Source organism: Boleophthalmus pectinirostris, unplaced genomic scaffold (assembly GCF_026225935.1).
Source record: "Boleophthalmus pectinirostris isolate CB_2022bp ecotype Guang Dong unplaced genomic scaffold, ASM2622593v1 HiC_scaffold_2826, whole genome shotgun sequence".
NCBI lineage: Eukaryota > Metazoa > Chordata > Actinopteri > Gobiiformes > Gobiidae > Boleophthalmus > Boleophthalmus pectinirostris.
The window spans coordinates 343650-370484 of NW_026571291.1; the positions used below are offsets into that span (position 1 = coordinate 343650).

General features: G+C 42.4%; 1 protein-coding gene across 1 annotated transcript; it reads left to right on the forward strand.

Annotated features, from left to right (window-relative positions):
- The first annotated feature begins 3547 nt into the window (after positions 1-3547).
- Positions 3548-21149, forward strand: sult4a1 (sulfotransferase family 4A, member 1). Its single transcript, XM_020931458.2, has 7 exons — positions 3548-3716; positions 4281-4411; positions 6567-6647; positions 6736-6862; positions 7624-7718; positions 20628-20766; positions 21037-21149. Exons 1-7 carry the CDS (start codon positions 3548-3550, stop codon positions 21147-21149), a joined length of 855 nt encoding a protein of 284 aa, XP_020787117.1.
- Positions 21150-26835: the final 5686 nt, after the last annotated feature.

Sequence of the window (26835 nt, forward strand, 5' to 3'; positions counted from 1 at the left end):
TTCATAATGTAGATTCATAATGTAGATTCATAATGTAGATTCATAATGTAGGTTCATAATGTAGATTCATAATGTAGATTCATAATGTAGGTTCATAATGTAAGATTCATAATGTAGATTCATAATGTAGATTCATAATGTAGTTCATAATGTAGATTCATAATGTAGGTTCATAATGTAGATTCATAATTAGATTCATAATGTAGATTCATAATGTAGGTTCATAATGTAGATTCATAATGTAGATTCATAATGTAGGTTCATAATGTAAATTCATAATGTAGATTCATAATGTAGATTCATAATGTAGGTTCATAATGTAATTCATAATGTAGGTTTCATAATGTAAATTCATAATGTAGGTTCATAATGTAGATTCATAATGTAGATTCATAATGTAGATTCATAATGTAGATTCATAATGTAGGTTCATAATGTAGGTTCATAATGTAGATTCATAATGTAGATTCATAATGTAGATTCATAATGTAGATTCATAATGTAGATTCATAATGTAGGTTCATAATGTAGATTCATAATGTAGATTCATAATGTAGGTTCATAATGTAGATTCATAATGTAGATTCATAATGTAGATTCATAATGTAGGTTCATAATGTAGGTTCATAATGTAGATTCATAATGTAGATTCATAATGTAGGTTCATAATGTAGATTCATAATGTAGATTCATAATGTGTTCATAATGTAGATTCATAATGTAGATTCATAATGTAGGTTCATAATGTAGATTCATAATGTAGTTCATAATGTAGATTCATAATGTAGATTCATAATGTAGGTTCATAATGTAGATTCATAATGTAGATTCATAATTCATAATGTAGTTCATAATGTATTCATAATGTAGATTCATAATGTAGATTCATAATGTAGATTCATAATGTAGGTTCATAATGTAGATTCATAATGTAGATTCATAATGTAGATTCATAATGTAGATTCATAATGTAGATTCATAATCTGTGGTCACAGAGTTTTTATTTAATGTAATGAAGTTTTGTAAATGAGGGAGCATCAGTCTAAACAGAGACTCCCAGACTTCCTTCACCCCAGACACTTCCTCCAGCTCCTCCAGGGGGACCTCGAGGTGTTCCCAGGCCAGTCCAGAGACATAGTCCCTCCAGTGTGTCCTGGTCCTCCTATTTAGGCCAGATTCAGTCCTGGTTTAGTCCTGGTCTAGTCTTGGTTTAGTCCTGGTTAAGTTTTGGTTTAGTCCTGGTTCAGTCCTGGTTTAGTCCTGGTTTAGTCCTGGTTTAGTCCTGGTTTAGTTCTGGTTTAGTCTTGGTTTAGTCTTGGTTTAGTCCTGGTTTAGTTCTGGTTTAGTCCTGGTTTAGTCTTGGTTTAGTCCTGGTTTAGTCCTGGTTTAGTTCTGGTTTAGTCTTGGTTTAGTCTGGTTTAGTCCTGGTTTAGTCCTGGTTTAGTCCTGGTTTAGTCCTGGTTTAGACCTGGTTTAGTCCTGGTTTAGACCTGGTTTAGTTCTGGTTTAGTCTTGGTTTAGTCTTGGTTTAGTCCTGGTTTAGTCCTGGTTTAGTCCTGGTTTAGTCTTGGTTTAGTCCTGGTTTAGTTCTGGTTTAGTCTTGGTTTAGTCTTGGTTTAGTCCTGGTTTAGTCCTGGTTTAGTTCTGGTTTAGTCTTGGTTTAGTCTTGGTTTAGTCCTGATTTAGTCCTGGTTTAGTCCTGGTTTAGTTTAGTCTTGGTTTAGTCTTGGTTTAGTCCTGATTTAGTCCTGGTTTAGTCTGGTTTAGTTTTCTGGTTTAGTCTTGGTTTAGTTTAGTCTTGGTTTAGTTCTGGTTTAGTCCTGGTTTAGTTCTGGTTTAGTCTTGGTTTAGTCTTGGTTTAGTCTTGGTTTAGTCCTGATTTAGTCCTGGTTTAGTTCTGGTTTAGTCTTGGTTTAGTCTTGGTTTAGTCCTGATTTAGTCCTGGTTTAGTTCTGGTTTAGTCTTGGTTTAGTCTTGGTTTAGTTCTGGTTTAGTCCTGGTTTAGTCTTGGTTTAGTCTTGGTTTAGTCCTGGTTTAGTTCTGGTTTAGTTCTGGTTTAGTCTTGGTTTAGTCTTTGGTTCAGTCCTTGTTTAGTCTGGTTTAGTCCTGGTTTAGTTCTGGTTTAGTCTTTGGTTTAGTCTTGGTTTAGTCTTGGTTTAGTCCTGGTTTAGTCTTGGTTTAGTCCTGGTTTAGTTCTGGTTTAGTTCTGGTTTAGTCTTGGTTTAGTCTTGGTTTAGTCCTTGGTTTAGTCTTGGTTTTAGTCTTGGTTTAGTCCTGATTTAGTCCTGGTTTAGTCCTGGTTTAGTTCCTCCTCCCGTTGGGACATGAACACCTCCTGAGGGACACGTCCAGGAGACATCAGACCAGACGTCCTCCCCTCAGACGCTCCTCTCCACGTGGAGGAGCAGCGGCTCTACTCCGAGCTCCTCCTGCGTGACTGAGCTCCTCACTCTGTCTCGAAGGGAGACGCTTGTGTCTCTTGTATCGTGGATCTGGTCCTTCGGGTCATGACCAGAGGTGATGAGGTGAGACTGAGACTGACACTAAATCCAGAGCAAGACAATAAACATCATTTATAAATAGTCACGGTTTTATTTACCAAGAACAATGAAACTGAAACTGTTCTTACAGAGTGGAAAGAAAAGAAAAGAACATTGTACTAAATTTGGATGTAAATTGTATTTTTTGTTTTCTGCTCTTGTACAGTTAAAGTGAATCGACATTAGCAGAAAGACAAGGAAACACAAACTAATGTCTTTTTTTTTTTTTTTTTGGATGGATGGAATTTATTCAGTGCTTTTTTTTTTTTCTCTCCTGGTCCTGGTCTAGTTTTGGTTCAGTCCTGGTTTAGTCTAGTCCTGGTTTAGTCCTGGTCTAGTCCTGGTTTCCTTTAGTCCCTGGTTTAGTCCTGGTTTAGTCCTGGTTTAGTTCTAGTTTAGTCCTGATTTAGTCCTGGTTTTAGTTCTAGTTCAGTCCTAGTTTAGTCCTGGTTCAGTCCTAGGTTAGTCCTGGTTTAGTTCTCGTTTAGTCCTGGTTTAGTTCTCGTTTAGTCCTGGTTTAGACCTCGTTCAGTCCTGATTTAGTCCTCATCTAGTTCTGGTTTAGTCCTGATTTAGTCCTGGTCTAGACCTGGTTTAGTTCTCGTTTAGTCCTGGTTTAGTCCTGGTTTGGTCCTGTTTTAGTCCTGATCACGTTTTTATTTTTATTTTATTTTATCTTTTGTTTTTATTTGACGTGCTCGCGCTCGTCCTTGCGTCACGTTCACCTTCCCTCCCGGTCGCGCGCGCTCCGGTCCTGATGCTGCTTCTCTCGTGAGCGCGCGTCCCATTACATCACCTCCGCGCGCTCTGATTGGCCGCCTCCTCCTCCTCCCCCTCCCCCTCCCGCGTCCCGCTCCGCGCCAACGCCGACGCTCGCGCTTCCTCCTCCCGCAGTCCCGAACCGGTGTGACCCGCAGTCCCGAACCGGTGTGACCCGCAGTCCCGCAGTCCCGACCCGGTGGACCCGCGGTGTTCGTGAGCCGGTAGAGCCGCTGCGGGCCGCGGACATGGCGGAGAGCGAGGCCGGCACGCCGAGCACCCCCATCGAGTACGAGAGCCGATACTTCGACTTCGAGGGGGTCCGGCTCCCGCCCTTCTGCCGCGGGAAGATGGACGAGATCCGGAGCTTCGGCCTCAGGAGCAGCGACATCTGGATCGTCACGTACCCAAAGTCCGGTACGTGCGTGCGTGCGTGCGTGCGCGAGGGAGTCTCAGCTCCAGCGTCAAAACAGAAAAACTTACGCAACGGTTGAGTGATGGATTTAGTCCTGGTTTAGTCCTGATTTAGTCCTGGTTTAGTCCTGGTTCAGTCCTGGTTTAGTCCTGGTTTAGTTTAGTCCTGGTTTAGTCCTGGTTTAGTCCTGGTTTTCAGTCCTGGTTTAGTCCTGGTTTAGTCCTGGTTTAGTCCTGGTTTAGTCCTTGGTTTAGTCCTGGTTTAGTCCTGGTTTAGTCCTGGTTTAGTCCTGGTTTAGTCCTGGTTTAGTCCTGGTTTAGTCCTGGTTTAGTCCTGGTTTAGTCCTGGTTTAGTCCTGGTTCAGTCCTGGTTTAGTCCTGATCTGGTTTAGTCCTGGAGGGTAGAGGAGTTCATTTCCACTGTACCCAGTCTGGCGCTGCCTCGTGTCTCGGGGTCTTGTTCTGGAGTGAGGGGAGGACGGAGCGTGAGATTGACAGGTGGACAGGTGGACAGGTGCAGGAGGTGTCGTGGTTGTGGGAGGGCATCTGACTCTTCTGTGTCTGTAGGCACCAGTCTGCTGCAGGAGGTGGTGTATCTGGTGAGTCAGGGAGCAGATCCAGACGAGATCGGACTCATGAACATCGACGAGCAGCTCCCAGTGTTAGAATATCCCCAACCCGGACTCGACATCATCCAGGTGAGTCCAGGTCCAGGGTTTAGTCCTGGTTTAGACCTGGTTTAGACCTGGTTTAGTCCTGGTTTAGTCTTAGTTTAGTCCTGGTTTAGTCTTAGTTTTGTCCTGGTTCAGTCCTGGTTATTTATTTATTATTTATTTACTTATTTCATTCATAAAGCATAAAAAGACATCAACAGTGTCACAACATCAGACACACAAAAAATGAATGAAAAGGAGCAGAAAGAAGAAAAAATCTTATGTTCTCTGCCCCCCTTTTCCCTTTTTCAAGACAAAACATCAACACTGATCATCACGAAACATTCCAAATCAGTTCAGGCACAATTATTGATCAATTGTAAACAGTAAATCTTCATTATTATACACAACAGCTTAGTTTTCTCTTTCATACAGACACAGTGCATTTGATTTTATGTATTTTTTAAATGTCGTCATTGTACTTGATTCTTTTGTTTCTTTGTCAAGACTCTTCCATAAGTTCACTTCTTTCACAGCGACACTTCGCTCCATAACCTCGGTTCTGAATCTGGGTTTTTTAAAAACATGTAGGTTCCTTTTAAATTGTTGTGATTTGTTCTCATCTCATTCATTCATTCATTTATTTGTTTGTTTGAGTCAGGTACAACAAAATTCAAAAACAATAACAAAAATATTGAAATGTACATGAACATATTTGGGACCTGGTGCTCAGAAGGAGCAGGATGAAGTTTAAAAACTTATATAGATTCCTACCCAACTGTTTTACATTATTCTTTTTAAATTTTAATCACCTTTGGAGTGCTAACCTGTCATTTGCAATATATATATATATAAAAAAAAAAAAAATTTTACCTTTTTTCTCTCTCAGATTTCTGAAGTTCTGCGCACTGCACTTTTTCTGACTGAGATGTCCGGTATCTGTTGTAACCAGTTTGGGGGTTACAGCCCCGAGTGTCCGATCACCACAGGCACCATGATGCACCTTCCATATATATATATATATATATATATATATATATATATATATATAGTTACATACATGTGCAAGTACACACACATATGTACATACAAACATACATATACAGATCATAAATATCCAGTACATATACTCAATATAAATGTTTACACACACATGTATAACAACATATACACACATGCAGAAACATTTCTGTTTGTAGTCGTACAAACTAATAATAATGTTAATCTAGGCACAAAGTTTATCATTTATGATCATATAAAATAAACTCCAATGAGAATGAAAAATGTAAGGATTTTTTGTTTTCATTTATGGTCGTACATCTCAAACAGACTTTGAATATTTTCAGGTAATACTTTGCACTTTGCTTTACACATGACTTTGAGGAGACTTAAGTCGACAATATCCTGCATTTTCAACACTTTAAGTTGAACAAATATTGGGTTGGATGTCTGTTTATAATGACTGTTGGTGGTAATTCTCAAGGCCCTGTTTTGTAAAATAAATAAAGTCTGTAGGTGAGTTTTACATGTTGACCCCCAAATTTCCACACAGTGCATCAGATCTGGTACAATTACAGAGTTATACAAAGTTAATAATGCTGTACTATTTAGTGAGAACTTTACTTTATGCAGAACAGCAATGGCTTTGGAAATGTTGCCTTTTGTGTAATTTATGAGACAAACTCCAGTTTAGACCTTCATCAATCATAACTCCTAAAAATTTGGTTTCATTAACTCTTTGAATCTGTATCCATCTATTTCTAATGTTATGTTGTCTTTTTTCTTTTTATCATTAAATAAAATGAAAGGTATTTTTTTTAACATTCAGAATCAATCCATTTAAATCAAACTAATATTTTACTTTTCTTAGCTCTTTGTTAACTTTACTTGTGACGTCTTTTATGTCTTTTCCAGAGTAAAATAATGTTCTATCATCAGCAAATAGAATTTTCCCAAACTCAGAAACTTTAACAAAATCATTCATGTATAATATAAATAATTTGGGCCCAAGAATCGAGCCTTGAGGCACACCTCATTTGATATCATACCTTTCTGACTCCGTGTTGTTGAGTTGTACATATTGTTTTCTGTTTTCTAAATTAAGTCCTGGTTAACCCAGGTCCTGTTTCAGTCCTGGTTCAGTCCTGGTTTAGACCTGGTTTAGACCTGGTTCAGTTCTGGTTCTTGTGTTTGTTTTCAGGAGTTGACTTCTCCTCGTCTGATCAAGAGTCACCTGCCGTATCGTTTCCTCCCCACGGCCATGCACCAGGGAGAGGGCAAGGTGAGGACCAGGACCAGGACCGGGACTGGACCAGACCAGGACTAAACCAGGACTAGACCAGGACCGGGTTGACCTGTGTTGTCCTCAGGTGATCTACATGGCTCGTAACCCCAAAGACCTGGTGGTGTCGTATTACCAGTTCCACCGCTCGCTCCGGACCATGAGCTACAGAGGAACCTTCCAGGAGTTCTGCCGACGCTTCATGAACGACAAACGTAAGTCCAGGATTTAGTTCTGGTTTAGACCTGGTTCAGTCCTGGTTTAGTGCTGGTCTAGTTCTTCTTTAATCCTTTTTTAGTCTTTAGTCCTTCTTTAGTTCTTGTTTAGTCCTTTTTTTAGTCCTTCGTTAGTCCTTCTTTAGACCTGGTCTAGTCCTTCTTTAGTTCTAGTCTAGTCTTTCTTTAGTCCTGATTTGGTCTTGCTTTAGTCCTGGTCCAGTCCCAGTCTGTTCCCGGTCCCGGTCTAGTCCTGTTTTAGTCCTGGTCCAGTCCTGGTCCCGGTCTGGTCTGGCCCTAGTCCATTCCTGGTCCTGGTCTAGTCTTGGTCTGGTCCCGGTCTGGTCTAATCCTGTTTTAGTCCTGGTCCAGTCCTGGTCCCGGTCTGGTCTAGACCTGTTTTAGTCCTGGTCCAGTCCTGGTCCCAGTCTGGCCCTAGTCTATTCCTGGTCTGGTCCCGGTCTGGTCTAGTCCCGGTCTGGTCTAGTCTTGTTTTAGTCCTGGTCTAGTCCCGGTCTGGTCTAGTCCCGGTCTGTTCTGGTCCTGGTCTAGTCCTAGTCTGGTACGGTCTGGTCTCGTCCTGGTCTAGTCCCAGTCTAGTCCTGGTCCAGTCTAGTCCAGTCCTGGTCCTGGTCCTGGTCCTGGTCTGGTCCTGGTCCTGGTCTAGTCCTGGTCCTGGTGTGGTCCTGGTCCTGGTCTAGACCCGGTCCTGGTGTGGTCCTGGTCCTGGTCTAGTCCCAGTCTTTCTCTGTGTGTTTCAGTGGGTTATGGTTCGTGGTTCGATCATGTGCAGGAGTTCTGGGAGCATCGTTCAGACTCAAACGTCCTGTTCCTCAAATACGAAGACATGTACAAGGTAAAAACCTCCCACAATGCACCGCTCTGCCCCGCCCCGCCCCACACGCCCCCCACACCCCCACGCTAACATGACGCACTGCTCTGTCTCAACATCTGTCACACACTCCAGTCTGACCAAAACAAACACAAACACGACCTGACCAAAGAACCAAACAATCTGACCAAAGAACCAATAATCTGACCAAAGAACCAATAATCTGACAAAAAAAAAAAAAAAAATCTGACTAAAGAACCAACAACTGACCAAAGAACCAAAAATCTGACCAAAGAACCAAAAAAATCTGACCAAAAAACACAAAAATCTGACCAAAGAACCAAAAAATCTGACCAAAGAATCAAAATCTGACCAAAAAAACCCAAACAAAATCTGACTAAAGAACCAATAACTGACCAAAAGAACCAAAAAATCTGACCAAAAAAACAAAAATCTGACCAAAGAACCAAAAAGCTGACCAAAAGAACCAAAAATGTGACCAAAGAACCAAAAAATCTGAACAAAAGAACCAAAAATCTGACAAACCCCCCCCCAAAATCTGACTAAAGATCCAAAAATCTGACCAAAAAAACAAAAACTAAAATCTCACTGAAGAACCAAAAAATCTGATCAAAGAACCAAAAATCTGATTAAAGAACCAAAAAATCTGACCAAAAGAACCAAAAAGTGGACCAAAAAAACAAAAATCTGACTAAAGAACCAAAAAAATCTGACCAAAAACCCCCCAAAAATCTGATTAAAAGAATCAAAAATGTGACCAAAAGAACCAAAAAATCTGAATAAAGAACCAAAATCTGACCAAAGAACCCCAGAAATGTTTCCAAAAGAACCAAAAATCTGAGCAAAGAACCCAAAATGTTTCCAAAGAACCAAAAATCTGCCCAAAGAACTGAAAATCTGACCAAAGAACGAACTTATCTGAACTACACTGAGTCACTTTCACCTTTTAGTGTAAAATCAAACTCCTGAACACGACCACAAACTCTCGACCTGATCACAGGAAAAGGAAATGTGCTCTTTAAATCACTTTTGTGTTTTTTCTTGAGTTTTCGGGACCATCTTTAAACTTTTTTGACATGACTTTTTTGAAATACGTCGACGTTACGATTCTCCGTCCAACTGGTTCAGAGTATTTAAGTCTTTCATCACTAAAATGCTAAATTCCGTGTCTGTATTTTGGACGAACGTGAACTGAACGTAACTTTTGCACTGCCTGATGAACGAACCGTGACAAAGAACGTTTATTGTGGAGTCTGTGAAGACACAAGACACAAAAGTCTGGTCATGTGTGCTCAGGTCGTGTGCAGCAGATTTCCTCCTGAAAACTCTCGTCTAAATGCAGAATAAAAAGTGAAGACGCGACGACACTTTTGCGTTTTCTGTTCAGACCCTCATCATATAAATGTCGCCTTAATTATGTTAAATCAGGACCAAATTTTCTCAGTGTTTAAGGTCAAAAACTCGTGTAACCACACAGTAAAGAGCTTGTAATATTTAGCAGAAAAACTTTCCATTTCATTCATGTAGAAAATGAACTTTCCAACACAGCTCAGATACTCAAACTGGGAAACTGTGAGTGTGTATACATGCACATCAGTAACCCGGTTATTAGCCATATCCCGGTTCTGTCAGTATTCGTGTTACTGTGTTTACATGCGCACTGAGAAACCGGGACACTCATATCCGCGTGTACATGATCAAATGGAGTATCCCGGTTTCTTGACATAATCTTACAAATGCGCAGGCGCAAAAATTAAAAAATCGATTTAATAAACCAGGAAAAATACAAACCGTGAGCTCCTTTAGCATAAGAAGCTAAGGAGCTACGAGATCTCCCACAATCCACTGTGCAGATTCTTCATTAAAATCTTCTGCATAAATAAACTCAACTTTACAACATATAAACCATAAACACTATAGACACATCAGCCCGTTTGATCAGATCATTCAGCTCTGATCACATTTGTTTATGTTTTATAGAAACGAAACTTAAGACCATTTGGCTAATTAGCATAAACTGTTAGCGGCGATAAAAAACAACTCGCTCCTCCTTGCGCCGCTGATGCGATCAGTTTCTTTTGGACTAAATGACACGACTCTGTGGATTATGTGTGTTATTTCTGTGACAGAAGAGGTGCTGATGATGGTGAGTGTGTTCCGTGCATATAGAGTATAGGAGATAGTTCATGTTTTAGCTTTTCAGCGTCACACGAGTGCAGGTCGTACGAGTGCAGGTCACACGAGTGCAGGTCGTACGAGTGCAGGTCGTACGAGTGCAGGTCGTACGAGTGCAGATTGTACATGTGCAGGTTTAGCGCAGCTCTTTATTTTACAGTCATTTCACTCGTTTGGTCACTTTATTTATGTTGGTCAATTTATTTATGTCACTACTGTTGTGGTGAAAAAACTGGAAAGTGTCTTTTGGACGCATGTGACTCAACTTTATGTTGCAGTAACCGGGATACTGCGTATACATGCCACAAGTATCCTGGTTACTATCAGAATAAACCAGCTACAGTAACCCGGTTTCTAATAACCGGGACACTGCCATAACCGGGATACTGAAACCGGGTTACTGTGTTTACATGCACCATCAAGAAACCGGGATACTCAAAAAACCCGATCATAACCGGGTTATTGATGTGCATGTATACGCACTCTGTGTTTACCTGCACTATGACGAAACCAGGATGTTCAAAAAACCCGATCATCCCGGGACACTGATGTTCTGTAAACACACTCAGTGTTTGTTCATGTGTGCACGAATGTGAACGTATAGAACAGGACACAAGACGACAACTATTTACAGAAAAAACAAACAAAACTCATCAAGTGGAGCTGCCGTCAGTGTGTCAAATACTCGTCAGTATTCAGGGGTCTCCATCTGCCAACTGTTGAGCGATACAGACTCAAATGTGAAAAAAGAAAAAGACACAGACTAAACTGAATAGGCCCAATTCAACTGATTCAACTTATAAAATGTTGGCTCCATCGAACCAGGACCTGCAGCTCTGGGGCAGTTTGAAGCCGAGTGTGAAGATGAGGATGAGGATCAGCTCTTCTAAGTCTGAGGCCATGGTTCTCGACCGGAAAAAGGTGTCTTGCCCTCTCCGGGTGGGTGGAGAGACTCTGCCTCAAGTGGAGGAGTTCAAATATGTCGGGGTCTTGTTCTCGAGTGAGGGGAGGATGGAGCGTGAGATTGACAGGTGGACAGGTGCAGCTTCGGCAGTGATGCAGTCGCTGTATCGGTCGTTGTGGTGAAGAGGAGCTGAGCCGAAAGGTGAAGCTCTCGATTTACCGGTCAGTCTTCGTTCCTCCTCTCACCTCTGGTCATGAGCTCTGGGTAGTGACCGAAAGGACATCGTGGATACAAGCGCTTGAAATGAGTTTCCTCCGCAGGGTGGTCTGGGCGTCTCCCTTAGAGATAGAGTGAGGAGCTCAGTCACACGGGAGGAGCTCGGAGTAGAGCTGCTGCTCCTCCACGTCGAGAGGAGCCAGTTGAGGCTCGGGCATCTGTTCTGATGCCTCCTGGGCGCCTCCCTCGGGAGGTGTTCTGGGCATGTCCCGCCGGAAGAGCTGGAGGACGTGTCTGGGGTGAAGGAAGTTTGGGAGTCCCTGCTTAGACTGATGCCCCCGCGACCCGGCCCCGGATAAGCGGAAGAAAATGGATGGATGGATGGAACTTATAAAATGAACTGTATTTAACCTCGTGTGAGAAACGCTCCAGTTAGACTAGATCCAAACCAGAGTCCAGAACCAGCAGGAGCAGCTCCGGTTCAGGTCGGGCTCAGAGGAGCTGGAGCGGGGAGTGGTGTCAGGAGCCTCGGTCTGAGAAGAACTTTGCCCAGAAAGAACCGAGTACACGGAGGACGGACGCTCAGAACAACATATAATGAAGCAAACTGGATCCACGCTTGTATCTGGATACTGCACCACCTCGGAACCGGTCGTAGAACTCGAGCGCAGGAGATCAGAGCAGCTCGTCCGGACCTGTAGTCCACAGCACATTCTCACTTTCACCGCACTGGTCCAACACGCAGACGACTGCACAGAACCACTTAGACTCGGTCTACTGCGCTCTAGTCTTGCTCGCTCCCGTCTGGAACCAGCACATGGAGGACGGAGCCTCTGGACCATCTGACCAACGCGCCAGAAGGACGACACAAGACCAAGGACCAGACCAAGGACCAGACCAAGGACCAGACCCCAGCCCCGTCTTGAGGGTCTGCGCGCTACAGTCAGTGTCCTGTGTCTTTAGTGCTGTTGCTGCTGTTTCCCTCAGTTCTTCTGCTCTGGGCTGATGTGGTGAGTTTGTACAAAGTTCTACTGCTGCTGTTTTATGAGTTCATGGTGATAAGTTGAGATGAGGACGGACGGACGGAGGGAACATAGAAACTTTTTGCAATTGGAGGAACATGAACCTGTCCGGTCCATATGGGATGGCATCTGGACTTTTTTTTTTTTTTTTTTTTTTTTTTGAGGCAAGCCCTGCTACTAGAATTCTTTTTTTTTTCATTTATGTTTTTATTAGAAAAGGTTCACATCTTTAGATGATCCTTTTCAAAAACAAAAAGTGAATAAAAATTATAATAATACAAATTTTAAAAAGGAACAAACTAACTAAAAACAGTGTGAGGTGGCCAACTTGAAAGCATTTACCAGACATTTCAACCCTTCAAGAAACAAATTCGGTGAACACGGTGGAGTCAGAGGATCCATACCTCATGACCTGGTACATTTAGAAAAAGTCAATCAAAATCAGCCCAAAAGGGGGAAACAAACTGGATTAATTTTTCCCAAATCTTATAAAATTTGTCCCTTTTTACTCTTAGAGTGTATGTCAATTTCTCCATTTTGTAAATTTCTAAAACTGCACCAAACCAGTCCTCAAGTGTTGGGGGGGTTGGATTTAGCCATTTCCTAGTTATTGATTTTTTACTGGCCGCTAGAAGTGCCTGTAGTAGTTTAATTAGGGGTGTCAAATTATCGCGTTAATTGCGATTAATTAATTACAGTCATATTTAGCGCGTTATGTTTTTTAATCGCGTTTATCTCATTTTTAATCTCTAACTTTAGTGTTTCTGTATGTGAGTTGCTTTATTATAAAATCTGTTTTTATGTGTTGTTGGGACAACAACACACACACACACACAAAAAAACACATTTATACATTTTTTTATTTCGGTAATTCCACTCATTGCCGGAAACCCACACAAAACGAGTGCAGTAAAAGCGACGTAAACGTCATGTTAACGTTGGCGGCGTCAGGCACAATGGACGAGGTGGAAGAGTCAGTAGAACAGAGCAGCAGTGCACAGGGAAAAACACATTTGTGTCTTGGAAATTCTTCTCCCAACGTGAAATATAAAAGAAAATAACAAATATAATATCGCCTACAACTTAAATGTCACTGGTGAAAACAACCTGCATAGACTCATGATGTCTGCACCACTGTCCTATACACACACACACACACAAACACACACAAATACACACGCACACAAACACAAACACACACAAACACAAACAAACACACACCTTCATCATCATCATTAACCTGAGAACCCGTGGACCACGTTTCCTTCCGTAGTTACTGCGTGGACACTGACCTGCTCCCGTGAGCCACGTGTGGATCATGTTTTCTCGCGTACGCGGCGTAAACCGCGCTTCCTCCTGTGAACCTCTAAACCAGAACTAACACCAAGACTAAAACCAGGTCTAAACCAGTCCAGGACTAAACCGGGATTAAACCAGGACTAAAACCAGAGCTAAAACCAGGTCTAAACCAGGACTAAACCAGGACTAAACCAGAACTAAACCAGAACTAAAACCAGGATTAATCCATTCCAGGACTAAACCAGGATTAAACCAGTGATCTCATATATAAAGCATTTCTCTATCAATAATATTTTTAATATGGTTAAGGAAAGACTGGACTTTTTATTGTCTTTAAGTAAACAAAAGTTTTTATGTTCAGATTTCCTCGTCTTTGCTACTTTACAACAAACAGTTTCTTATTCATGGAGACTTGGGCTCAACAGCCAAATTGGAGAGATTTGTTAAACAATAAATGACTTTATAAAGTCACTTTTTTAAATCTATATCAGTGTTTTGATCTGCCACAATAATGTAATAATGAATTTAAATGAAAATACCTCAAATTGAAGCTTTTCTCAGCAATTTTTAGGTGAGATTAAAATGAGATTAATTAGATTAATTAATTACAGATCATAATTAATTAATCTCTCAATTTTTTTAATTGCATGACAGCACTAAGTTTAATATCCCCTCCTCGGTCCAAGACTGTGTTTAGACCCAAATACATAAATGAAAAGTCATCAGGAAACTGAACGGCAAAAATACCGTTTAGAGCTTTATATATTCCAGACCAGTAACGTCGTAGTACCGGGCGTTCCCAAAATACATGAAAATTACTAGAATTCTAATTGCTGTCGTTGGGACGTCAATATGGCAGCCAAAACAAAAACGGTCACGTGACTGCAGGGTCTCTATTGTTTCTTTAATTTGATAAAAAGAGCAGGTACATGTAGAACACCCCCATCCTGATGTGAAGTGTCTCTATCTTATCTCACACACTTATGTAACGTGGAGGTTTCTGCGTCTCTTCGCCTTCGCCGCCTTCGCCGTGGGTCGGTTTTATCGTCTTTACGTTCAGATTTCTCAGAAACGTCACCTGCGTTTTTTCATGACATCATTTACACAAAGAACACAGAGTCCCCGGCGCCGTCTGCCGAGGTGAACCCGACCAAAGTACAACGACAAAGTACTCAGAAAAAGAGCTGTGTGTGTACGACTGTTAAAGTACTGCAGTCACATCTGACCCTGTTCTCTTCACATAGATCCTCCTTCTGTCAGCTGTCAATCAACGGGTCAAATAAAGTGATGTTTCAATGAAAATCACAGAATAAAGGTGGTTTAGACTTGTTTTTTTTAGACCTGGTTTAGTCCTGGTTTAGTCCTGGTTTTAGACCTGGTTTTAGTCCTGGTTTAGTCCTAATTTAGACCTGGTTTAGACCTGGTTTAGTCCTGTTTTTTTTAGACCTGGTTTAGTCCTGGTTTAGACCTGGTTTTAGACCTGGTTTTAGTCCTGGTTTAGTTCTGGTTTAGACCTGGTTTAGACCTGGTTTAGTCCTGGTTTAGACCTGGATTAGTCCTGGTTTAGTCTTGGTTTAGACCTGGTTTAGTCTTGGTTTAGACCTGGTTTAGTCCTGGTATATACCTGGTTTAGTCCTGGTTTAGTCCTAATTTAGACCTAGTTTAGACCTGGTTTTAGTCCTGGTTTTAGTCCTGGTTTAGATCTAGTTTAGACCTGGTTTTAGTCCTGGTTTAGATCTAGTTTAGACCTGGTTTAGACCTGGTTTAGTCCTGGTTTAGACCTGGTTTAGTCCTGGTTTAGACTTGGTTTAGACCTGTTTTTTTAGACCTGGTTTAGACCTGGTTTAGTCCTGATTTAGTCCTGGTTTAGTCCTGGTTTAGACCTGGTTTAGTCCTGTTTTTTTTAGACCTGGTTTAGACCTGGTTTAGTCCTGTTTTTTTTTTTTTTTTTAGACCTGGTTTAGACCTGGTTTAGACCTGGTTTAGTCCTGGTTTAGTCCTAATTTAGACCTAGTTTAGACTTGGTTTTAGACCTGGTTTAAGTCCTGGTGTAAATCTGAGACACCAAAAAGAAGTTTATTTGTACAGCACAATTCATAATCAAAGTCATCAGGGTTAGAGTTAACCTAAACCTAAACCTAAACCTAAACCACAAACAAGTCAAAACATAAATAATCATCATCAAATTAAAAGAGAGAAACAGAATGAAAAACCTTTGAGTCAAACGCAGTTGAACAGAATCTTTCTGAGGCGACGTTTATGTGACGAGGAACTGGACAGAAAAAGCAAAAGTGTCGTTGCGTCTTCACTTTTGATTCTGTGTTTAGTCGAGTGTTTTCAGGAGGAAATCTGCAGATGTGATGTTTGGTGATCAACAAAGATCTGACGCGTCCTGCTACAAAATATTTACACGATTTTGAGCCCGTGTGTCTTTTCAGTTCTTGGTTGGTGCAGGACGACGTCGAACGAATGAAGTCGTTGTAAATAAAACGAGAGGAAGTAGAACAGAGGTCAGAATCAGAGCTGGAGCCACACGGACGGAGGAAAAACAGGCCGCGGTGCAGTGTTGGGAAGTTTACTTTTAAAATGTAATCCCCTACAGATTACAGATTACACACACCAAAATGTAGTTTTTGTAACGTAATCCATTAAATTACCTAAAGTGAGTAATGTAATCTGAATACTTTGGATTACTTGATTTGCTGTAGAGAAGCAAAGACGAGGAAATCGTAACGTAAGAAGTTTTGTCTGATAAAAAGAAAATAAAAAGTCCAGATTTTATTTGAACCAAATTAAAAATATTATTGATAGAAGAAGAAGAAACACGTCCACACAGCAGGATTTAGTCCTGTTTAGTCCTGTTTGAGACATAGTTTAGACCTGGTTTTAGACCTGGTTTAGTCCTGGTTTAGACCTGGTTTAGACCTGGTTTAGTCCTGGTTTGGTTTAGACCTGGTTTAGACCTGGTTTAGACCTGGTTTAGTCCTGGTTTAGACCTGGTTTAGACCTGGTTTACCTGGTTTAGACCTGGTTTAGACCTGGTTTAGACCTGGTTTAGACCTGGTTTAGACCTGGTTTAGACCTGGTTTAGACCTGGTTTAGACCTGGTTTAGTTTAGACCTGGTTTAGACCTGGTTTAGACTTGGTTTAGACCTGGTTTAGACCTGGTTTAGACCTGGTTTAGACCTGGTTTAGTCCTGGTTTAGTTTAGACCTGGTTTAGACCTGGTTTACCTGGTTTAGACCTGGTTTAGACCTGGTTTAGACCTGGTTTAGACCTGGTTTAGACCTGGTTTAGTCCTGGTTTAGACCTGGTTTAGACTTGGTTTAGACCTGGTTTAGACCTGGTTTAGACCTGGATTAGACCTGCGACTGGAGAGAAAAATACTTTTAGTTATGTATCATTTAATTTAGTGTAAATCTCTTGGTTTTTTTGGAGCTCGTCCATCACCAGAAATAAAATATCGACTGACAGACGATTGTTGTCAGTGGCTCCATCTCTGTTTTTCTGTCTGTGATCTTTATCAGCCGGGATCTGACAGAAACACACTTTCTATCGGCTTTATCCCGGTCAAAAATAGTCAAAACTGTTGTTATTCAATTCAGATTTTATCTCACACAAATACGACTCGTTGGTCTGGATGAAGAGTTTGACTCCATCAACACCAGGTCATGTGGTTTTGTGACGCAGACGCAAAACCTTCATATTTTAATAAACGGAATAATCCCAGTCTTAAAAACATTAAATCACGTGACTGACACGACACACAAATCCTTAATAGAACATTATTATAATTATTCCATCTCCAGTCAGACGTGGAGTGTGTGACGAGTGAACGCACAACACACCACATGTAAACATTATTTTTTGTTATGTTTTTGTTGTATTTGTGTCATTCTTTTGCATGTGTTTGATTTGTTTGTGCATGTTTTCCGTCTCATCTTGTCGTGGCTCATGACTGCGGTGGCGTGTGCCGCGTCCTTCGGTCTAAAGTCCCGCGGTAAGTCTTTCAGAACACTTACATAAACCTCATTTTGTACAAAGAATCTGCGGTTTACGAGCCGTCTGTGCCATTATCTTATCTGAGTGTGCACACGGAGCGGCCTACATACACAGACCCGTTTTAACCTAAACACCGACCTGTTCTCAGGAGAATATGAAGAAGAAAAAACAACAGTTTAGTTTATTTACCATGTTTTTTGGACTATAAGTCGCACCAGCCAAAAATGTGTAAAGAAGAAAAAAACATATATAAGTTGCACTTTTGGGGGGAAATTTCGTTTTTAAAATCATAGAACAGGAGCAGACATTTCATCTTAAAAGTCAAGTTGTAGTAAAAACAACAGAACAGAGAAACAACAGACTGTTAACGTCACATTTGAACAGTTCTTCAGATAAACTATAACATAAACAACAGAACAAGTTTAACAAACTCTCCATCTCACTCCAAATCAATAAATCCATTCAATTCTTCATCCTCGGTGTCACTTCTGAGCAACTCGACCTCCGGAGGTAAACAGAGCGACACAAACTCTTCAGACTCACTTAGGGCTTTAATGATTTCCATAATTATGAGTTTAAAACTCATAATTATGACTTTCTGTGAGGCTTTTATTTTTTATGTACTGGTGGAAATGGCCTTCCATAAAAAGGAGACACTTCACCTGATTTTTATTTATTTATTTATTTTTTTTACAAGAAATATATTAGAGCAGGAAACACTGTGTTGTCAGATGTGTGTATTTAGTAATATTGTTTATTTAATGACGTCATTACTATGAACTTTATCAGGAGATATTAGCTCAAAATGTTCCCAAACAGGGGAAAAAAAATTTTTTTCTTGCTTATCGCAAAAAAAAAAAAAAAAAAAAAAAGAATCTTAACTGATCAACTTGGAACAAAGCGTTTCTAAAATTCTGTCTCTCCTCCTCTCCTTCTCTCTGTTTCTCCTCGTGGTCTGTCTCTCCTCTCTCTCTGTTTCTCCTCGTGGTCTGTCTCTCCTCTCTCTCTCTCTCTGTTTCTCCTCGTGGTCTGTCTCTCTCTCTCTCTCTCTGTTTCTCCTCGTGGTCTGTCTCTCCTCTCTCTCTCTCTGTTTCTCCTCGTGTCTGTCTCTCTCTCTCTCTGTTCTCCTCGTGGTCTGTCTCTCTCTCTCTCTGTTTCTCCTCGTGGTCTGTCTCTCTCTCTCTCTCTGTTCTCCTCGTGGTCTGTCTCTCCTCTCTCTGTTTTCTCCTCGTGGTCTGTCTCTCTCTCTCTCTCTGTTTCTCCTCGTGGTCTGTCTCTCTCTTCTCTCTCTGTTTCTCCTCGTGGTCTGTCTCTCTCTCTCTCTCTGTTTCTCCTCGTGGTCTGTCTCTCTCTCTCTCTCTCTGTTTCTCCTCGTGGTCTGTCTCTCCTCTCTCTCTGTTTCTCCTCGTGGTCTGTCTCTCCTCTCTCTCTGTTTCTCCTCGTGGTCTGTCTCTCTCTCTCTCTGTTCTCCTCGTGGTCTGTCTCTCCTCTCTCTCTGTTTCTCCTCGTGGTCTGTCTCTCCTTCTCTCTGTTTCTCCTCGTGGTCTGTCTCTCCTCTCTCTCTGTTTCTCCTCGTGGTCTGTCTCTCTCTCTCTCTCTGTTTCTCCTCGTGGTCTGTCTCTCCTCTCTCTCTGTTTCTCCTCGTGGTCTGTCTCTCCTCTCTCTCTCTCTGTTTCTCCTCGTGGTCTGTCTCTCTCTCTCTCTCTCTCTGTTTCTCCTCGTGGTCTGTCTCTCCTCTCTCTCTGTTTCTCCTCGTGGTCTGTCTCTCCTCCTCTCTCTCTCTGTTTCTCCTCGTGGTCTGTCTCTCTCTCCTCTCTCTCTGTTTCTCCTCGTGGTCTGTCTCTCTCCTCTCTCTCTGTTTCTCCTCGTGGTCTGTCTCTCTCTCTCTCTCTCTCTGTTTCTCCTCGTGGTCTGTCTCTCCTCTCTCTCTGTTTCTCCTCGTGGTCTGTCTCTCCTCTCTCTCTGTTTCTCCTCGTGGTCTGTCTCTCCTCTCTCTCTCTGTTTCTCCTCGTGGTCTGTCTCTCCTCTCTCTCTCTCTGTTCCTCCTCGTGGTCTGTCTCTCCTCTCTCTCTGTTTCTCCTCGTGGTCTGTCTCTCCTCTCTCTCTCTCTCTGTTTCTCCTCGTGGTCTGTCTCTCCTCTCCTCTCTCTGTTTCTCCTCGTGGTCTGTCTCTCCTCCTCTCTCTCTGTTTCTCCTCGTGGTCTGTCTCTCCTCTCCTCTCTCTGTTTCTCCTCGTGGTCTGTCTCTCCTCTCTCTCTCTGTTTCTCCTCGTGGTCTGTCTCTCTCTCCTCTCTCTGTTTCTCCTCGTGGTCTGTCTCTCTCTCTCTCTCTGTTCTCCTCGTGGTCTGTCTCTCTCTCTCTCTCTGTTTCTCCTCGTGGTCTGTCTCTCTCTCTCTCTCTCTCTGGTCTGTCTCTCTCTCTCTCTGTTTCTCCTCGTGGTCTGTCTCTCCTCTCTCTCTGTTTCTCCTCGTGGTCTGTCTCTCTCCTCTCTCTGTTTCTCCTCGTGGTCTGTCTCTCCTCTCTCTCTCTCTGTTTCTCCTCGTGGTCTGTCTCTCCTCTCTCTCTCTGTTTCTCCTCGTGGTCTGTCTCTCTCTCTCTCTGTTTCTCCTCGTGGTCTGTCTCTCCTCTCTCTCTGTTTCTCCTCGTGGTCTGTCTCTCTCTCTCTCTCTCTGTTCTCCTCGTGGTCTGTCTCTCTCTCTCTCTCTGTTTCTCCTCGTGGTCTGTCTCTCCTCTCTCTGTTTCTCCTCGTGGTCTGTCTCTCCTCTCTCTCTCTCTGTTCTCCTCGTGGTCTGTCTCTCTTTCTCTCTCTCTGTTTCTCCTCGTGGTCTGTCTCTCCTCTCCTCTCTCTGTTTCTCCTCGTGGTCTGTCTCTCCTCTCTCTCTGTTTCTCCTCGTGGTCTGTCTCTCCTCTCTCTGTTTCTCCTCGTGGTCTGTCTCTCTTTCTCTCTCTCTGTTTCTCCTCGTGGTCTGTCTCTCCTCTCCTCTCTCTGTTTCTCCTCGTGGTCTGTCTCTCCTCTCTCTCTGTTTCTCCTCGTGGTCTGTCTCTCCTCTCTCTGTTTCTCCTCGTGGTCTGTCTCTCCTCTCTCTCTCTCTGTTCCTCCTCGTGGTCTGTCTCTCTTTCTCTCTCTCTGTTTCTCCTCGTGGTCTGTCTCTCTCTCCTCTCTCTCTGTTTCTCCTCGTGGTCTGTCTCTCCTCTCCTCTCTCTGTTTCTCCTCGTGGTCTGTCTCTCCTCTCTCTCTGTTTCTCCTCGTGGTCTGTCTCTCCTCTCTCTCTCTGTTTCTCCTCGTGGTCTGTAGGACTTGTCCACGCTGGTGTCAGATCTCGCTCGGTTCCTGGGCGTCTCGTGTGATAAGTCTCAGATGGAGGCTCTGGTGGACTCCTGCTCCCAGCTCATCGAGCAGTGCTGCAGCTCCGAGGCCATGACCGTGTGCAGAGGTCAGGCTCCTCCTCTGATCCTCCTCTGATCCATCTGCTCCATCTGCTCCTCTGCATCCTTTGCTCCTTCTGATAATCTGCTCCATCTCCCTCTGACCCTCTCCTTGTCCTCCTCTGCTCCTCCTCTGCTCCTCCTCTGATCCATCTGACCATCTTCTCCATCTGCTCCTCTGCTCCATCTGCTCCACCTGATCATCTTCTCCAACTGCTCTTCTACATCCTATGCTCCTTTTGACCTTCTCCTCTTCCTCGTCTGCTCCTTGTGTCCAGGGCGCGTTGGTCTTTGGAGAGACGTCTTCACCGTGTCCATGAACGAGACGTTTGACGAGGTCTACAGGGAGAAGATGGGCAAATCAGACCTCGACTTTGACTTTGAGCTTTGAGCCTGAAGATCCAAAACCTGCTCCAGCAGACTCTGCCCCGGACCACACGTCCCGCCAGAAGAACACGCCGTAAAGACACGCCTCCTGACGAGAAACGACAACGCCCCCAACCCGCTTCTGACCCTGACCTTCTGACCCTGACCTTCTGACCCTGACCTTCTGACCCTGACCTTCTGACCTTGACCTTCTGACCCTGACCTTCTGACCCTGACCTTCTGACCGAGACTGTGTTTGTTTGTTTCTTACTTCGACATATCGTCTGTACATGTGATGATGTTGGGATGAAACGTTAAAGTGGGACTAAACACCGAAACTCCGCCCACAACCGCGTTTCAGACAGAGACGCTGAAGTGGGCGGGGCCTGGAGGACTAAAGGGGGAGGAGGGGCGGGGCCTGGAGGTGTAAGGAGCAGTGTGATTGGTCCAAAAGGCGTATCCACACTCCAGACTCCGCCCCCGCAGACAGGTGTTTGTATCAGAAACACCTGTCTGCGATCAGCCCAGTGCTGGGTGATGTCACATAGTACTTTAAATCAGAGAAGCCTCCGGAGGCAGCACGAACGTACCCCCAATTTAGTGAAACAACGTGAGCGCAGCAGCAGCACACGAGTGGAACATGAGCGGAACGCGAGCGGAACACGAGCGACGCACGAGCGACGCATGAGCGAGACATGCAGGAGTCACTTTCCATTTGCATCGGTGGGACACTGTACATCAGCAGAGTCATGCGCTCGTCCAGCGGCGTCATGACGCTGGCAACACTCACATTACACTGAAGTTCTCATTTTTCTGCGTCAAAGGAGCAAATCCAGGTTTTTATTAGGAGAAAGACAGGAAATGAACACATGGTGTCAAAATAAACTTCTGGTGTCCTTTCAAATACGCAAATCTATAAAATCACTACAGTCGTAGAAACACAGAGTCTGATTCATCAGACGGTTTCACTTGGTGTAAACCATGTGACCTCGCAGCGTTAGGATTCGTTCACTCGACAGGAGGCGGGGACTTTTTTATTGAACCAGTCGCTGCTGTTTGGTCGTGACGTTTGTAAAGCTCCAAATCCCGTAGGAAGAAGAACAATAACTTGATAAAATTCACCAAACATTCTCTTTGTTCCGGCTTTAAATCCTCGATCTGGGGAATCGTCTCCAACACAGAATGTCTCACTCTTCTCTGATTGGCTGATGCCTGAACTCTTCCAGGGTTTTTGCGAACCATCCAGTGTTTTCTGATTCCTGACCTAGTCTCTGGAGAGAAAGGAAATAGAGCGGAGGCACTAGGTGACACCAGCCTGGACACTAAACACCGAGCGTCGCATCAGGAGCTCGGGGAACGACTCATGACCGACTACGGAAATTTTAGAGGATAAATCTAAAACACTTGACCACATCAGGCAGAAACTTTACAAGAACAAGTGAAAGAAAAGACACAAGGAGCAAAAGAGAAACAGAGACGAGCTCCACAGACACGACTCGTAACACTGCAAAACATCCACTCTGACACTTTAGTTTAGAGATTTAAAACAGAAATCACCCAATCAACAATGAAAACATGAACTACGTGAAAAGTCTAAACGTGAGAATCGACAGCGGCTGGAGTCACACGAGCAGATCTGTGTCTCTGCTGGAAACTGAAGCTTTTAAACGTTTGTGCTTGTGCTGCTCTGTTGACGTTATGTGTCGCTGACAGTGTTGGGAAGTTTACTTTTAAAATGTAATCCCCTACAGATTACAGATTACAGATTACACACACCAAAACGTAATCCATTAAATTACTTAAAGTGAGTAATGTAATCTGATTACTCGAGGAAAACTTCACATAAGAAGTTTTATCTGCTAAAAGAAAATAAAAAGTCCAGACTTTACTGAACCAAATAAAAAATATTATTGATAGAAAACGAAGAAACACGTCCACACAGCAGGATTTAGTCCTGGTTTAGTCCTGGTTTAGTCCTGGTTTAGACCTGGTTTAGTCCTGGTTTAGTCCTGGTTTAGTCCTGGTTTAGACCTGGTTTAGACCTGGTTTAGAGACCTGGTTTAGTCCTGGTTTAGACCTGGTTTAGTTTCCTGTTTAGTCCTGGTTTAGTCCTGGTTTAGTCCTGGTTTAGTCCTGGTTTAGTCCTGGTTTAGACCTGGTTTAGACCTGGTTTAGACCTGGTTTAGTCCTGGTTTAGACCTGGTTTAGACCTGGTTTAGTCCTGGTTTAGTCCTGGTTTAGTCCTGGTTTAGACCTGGTTTAGTCCTGGTTTAGACCTGGTTTAGACCTGGTTTAGTCCTGGTTTAGACCTGGTTTAGTCCTGGTTTAGACCTGGTTTAGACCTGGTTTAGTCCTGGTTTAGTTTTCCTGGTTTAGACCTGGTTTACTGGTTTAGTCCTGGTTTAGTCCTGGTTTAGACCTGGTTTAGACCTGGTTTAGTCCTGGTTTAGAGTCCTGGTTTAGTCCTGGTTTAGTCCTGGTGGTTTAGTTTAGACCTGGTTTAGTCCTGGTTTACCTGGTTTAGTCCTGGTTTAGACCTGGTTTAGTCCTGGTTTAGTCCTGGTTTAGTTTACCTGGTTTAGTCCTGGTTTAGACCTGGTTTAGTCCTGGTTTAGTCCTGGTTTAGTCCTGGTTTACTGGTTTAGTCCTGGTTTAGAGTCCTGGTTTAGTCCTGGTTTAGACCTGGTTTAGTCCTGGTTTAGACCTGGTTTAGACCTGGTTTAGTCCTGGTTTAGTCCTGGTTTAGTCCTGGTTTAGTCCTGGTTTAGACCTGGTTTAGACCTGGTTTAGACCTGGTTTAGCCCAAAATGTGACAACAGTAAAATCCCTCTGTGTAATCCATTTATTTCAACAAAGTAACTGTAATCCAATTCCCACTCACTGAAACAGTAACTGTAACTGAATACAGTTACTCATCATTTGTACTCTGATTACTCTGGTACATGTAATCTGTTACTCCCCCACACTGGTCGCTGATGCTCCTGCTCTAAATTCCAGGACTTTTTTTTTTTTTTTTTTTGCCTTTTTGACCAGAAAGCTGTAAATGTACTTGCACTAAAATGACCAAAAATGTAACACCAAATGCACAGCTCAGTGTAATAGTTTGTTTAGTTCCACTTTAAGTATTATATTTTGATTATATTTTGATTATATTTTGATTATATTTTGATCTGGTAAATGTCTTTCGTGGTTTCTGTCGTGTGCAGGTTTGAATCCAAGTGGAGTCTCCAATTTAAAGAGGGAGTATTGTGCAATTTGTATTTTTATTTTTACTTTCTCTCATCTTCTAACGTTGTTCTTCATCAGAAACCTGCCTGAAGACGTTTTAGGGTCGTCCATGCATGTCTGAGTAATCTAGAGATCTCTCCTAGGCCCTATTCATGCACGAATTTGGGACTTCCGGTCATGGCGCAATTCATACTGGGAAGAGTTTTTGAGTTGATCTTTTCAAGTCTTTTGAATCATATCACTTTTGTTTCTGGTTCTGATATTGTCATATTTTTTAGTTTTGGGATTCGGACGTCGTAATTGTTGTGGTTGTTGGACCCAAACAGCGGAAAACGACTCGAGGAATTTGTTTGAGAACTTCATAAATGCAAAAGTGAATCAGATGTGTGTGACTCAACCTCTGTTCAAACTGTTTCTCTTCCCAATGGAATTGAAAAATAGTGAAAGGTGAAGGTGATGGGCAGGATTGATCCACAGGAAAAAACAAAAAGGAAACATTTGTCAACGCCAAAGTGAAAGTCTCCAACTGTTCACCAAGAAACACCTTCCACTGCAAAGAGACCAAGACGTGATGTTTCTGTAAAACCACAAGAACAAGAAAGTGCAGCTCAGTCTGTTTGTCTTCTGCTCCTCTACATTAACAAACCGGATTTTGTTTTGTCGTCGCTCCACATACAAAATGTTCTCTGTAAACTCAGGATGATTTCTTAGTCAGTCAAATGTTTCCTTTTTGGTTCTTCCTGTGGATCAATCCTGCCCATCACCTTCACCTTTCACTATTTTTCAATTCTGTTGGGAAGAGAAACAGTTTGAACAGAGGTTTGAGTCACACACATCTGATTCACTTTTGCATTTATGAAGTTCAAATTCGTGTTTCGTTTGTTCATTCGTTTTTCAAAATAAAACCAAAAATAAGAACATGAAAAAAACAACAGTTTTCTTCATTATTTGTCTCCAAAACCAAAATGAAAAAACAGATAATGATTTGATTTTTCAGTTTTTGATTTTGTGTTTAAATGAAGAATCGAAAAAATGGATAACGGCCGTTTCCCGTTTACGTGACTTCAGTGACTGCGATGCCGGACTGAACCAGGACTGATCCAGGTCCAGGACCAGACCGGGACCAGACCAAGACTGAGACCGGGACCAGACCAGAGGCTCAGAGCCCACGACAGGGCCAGAGCTCGAAGCTGAGGCTCGGACCCTGCGGAGGCTCAGAGTCAAAGCTCGGAGTCTCGATCTGGTCCCAGTCTCAGTCCTGGTCTGGTCCCGGTCTGGTCCAGGTCTGGTCCTGTCTCAGTCCTGGTTTCAGTCTTGGTCTTGTCCTGGTTTCAGTCTTGGTCTGGTCCTGGTCTCAGTCCCGGTCTGGTCCTGGACCTGGATCAGTCCTGGTTCAGTCCGGCATCACAGTCACAGAAGTCACTTAAACGGGAAACAGCCTTTATCCGTTTTTTCGATTCTTCATTTAAACACAAAATCAAAAACTGAAAAAAACGAATCATTATCTGTTTTTTCATTTTGGTTTTGGAGACAAATAATGAAGAAAACTGTTGTTTTTTTCATTTTCTTATTTTTGGTTTTATATTGAAAAACGAATGAACGAACAAAACACGGATTAGTTCACAAATTTCTCAAGTCGTTTTCCGCTGTTTGGATCCAACAACCACAACAATGACGACGTCCGAATCCCAAAACTAAAACATGACAACATCAGAACCAGAAACAAAAGTGAAATGGTTCAAAAGACTTGAAAAGATCGACTTTGACAACAGACACGTCCCACTGGGAAAACAAACATTTTTCAGAAAATCCTTCCCAGTGTGGATTGGACAATGACCGGAAGTCCTAAATTCGTGATGCATGATGTATTCAACGACGTGTACGAGGCTCCGCCCACAAGCCCGCACGACAATTCTCCATAAAAATACACAAAAACATGACGCGAAACTGAACCCAGCGACGGGACAAACCTGATGTGACGAAGACAGCGAATATTTGTGTATTTATACTTTTATTTGTTTTGTGTTTTTGTTTTTATTCTGATCATTGTTTTTGGAGTTTAATTTAAATTTTCCCGCGGCGCCTGTGCACTTCTGTAAATACGACTGCGTTTACGGCTTCAATAATTCATGTTACGCCAAATGGACTTTTTGGAAGTTTCTGTCGTCACGTAACAGAGATTCACCCGAGTTGTGTTTTTTTTTTTTTTTTTTTCCCCCAAAACTCATATCTGGGACTTGGTGTAAATAAAATTGTGAAATGATTGTTCGTTCATTTGTTTTTCAAAATAAAATCAAAAATAAGAAAATGAAAATAAATAAATAAAATAAAAAAAAATTCTTCATTATTTGTCTCTAAAACCAAAATGAAAAAAACAAACAAAAAAAAAAAAAAAAAACAACAACAACAAAAAACAGATAATGATTCGTCTTTTTCTGTTTTCGATTTTGTGTTTAAATGAAAAATGGAAAAAACAAATAATG

Coding starts and splice junctions, on each gene's coding strand:
- sult4a1 (XM_020931458.2), top strand. CDS start 3,548: ATGGCGGAGAGCGAGGCCGGCACGCCGAGCACCCCCATCGAGTACGAG. Junction 7,719..20,627: donor AATACGAAGACATGTACAAG/GTAAAAACCTCC, acceptor CGTGGTCTGTAG/GACTTGTCCACGCTGGTGTC. Junction 20,767..21,036: donor GGCCATGACCGTGTGCAGAG/GTCAGGCTCCTC, acceptor CCTTGTGTCCAG/GGCGCGTTGGTCTTTGGAGA.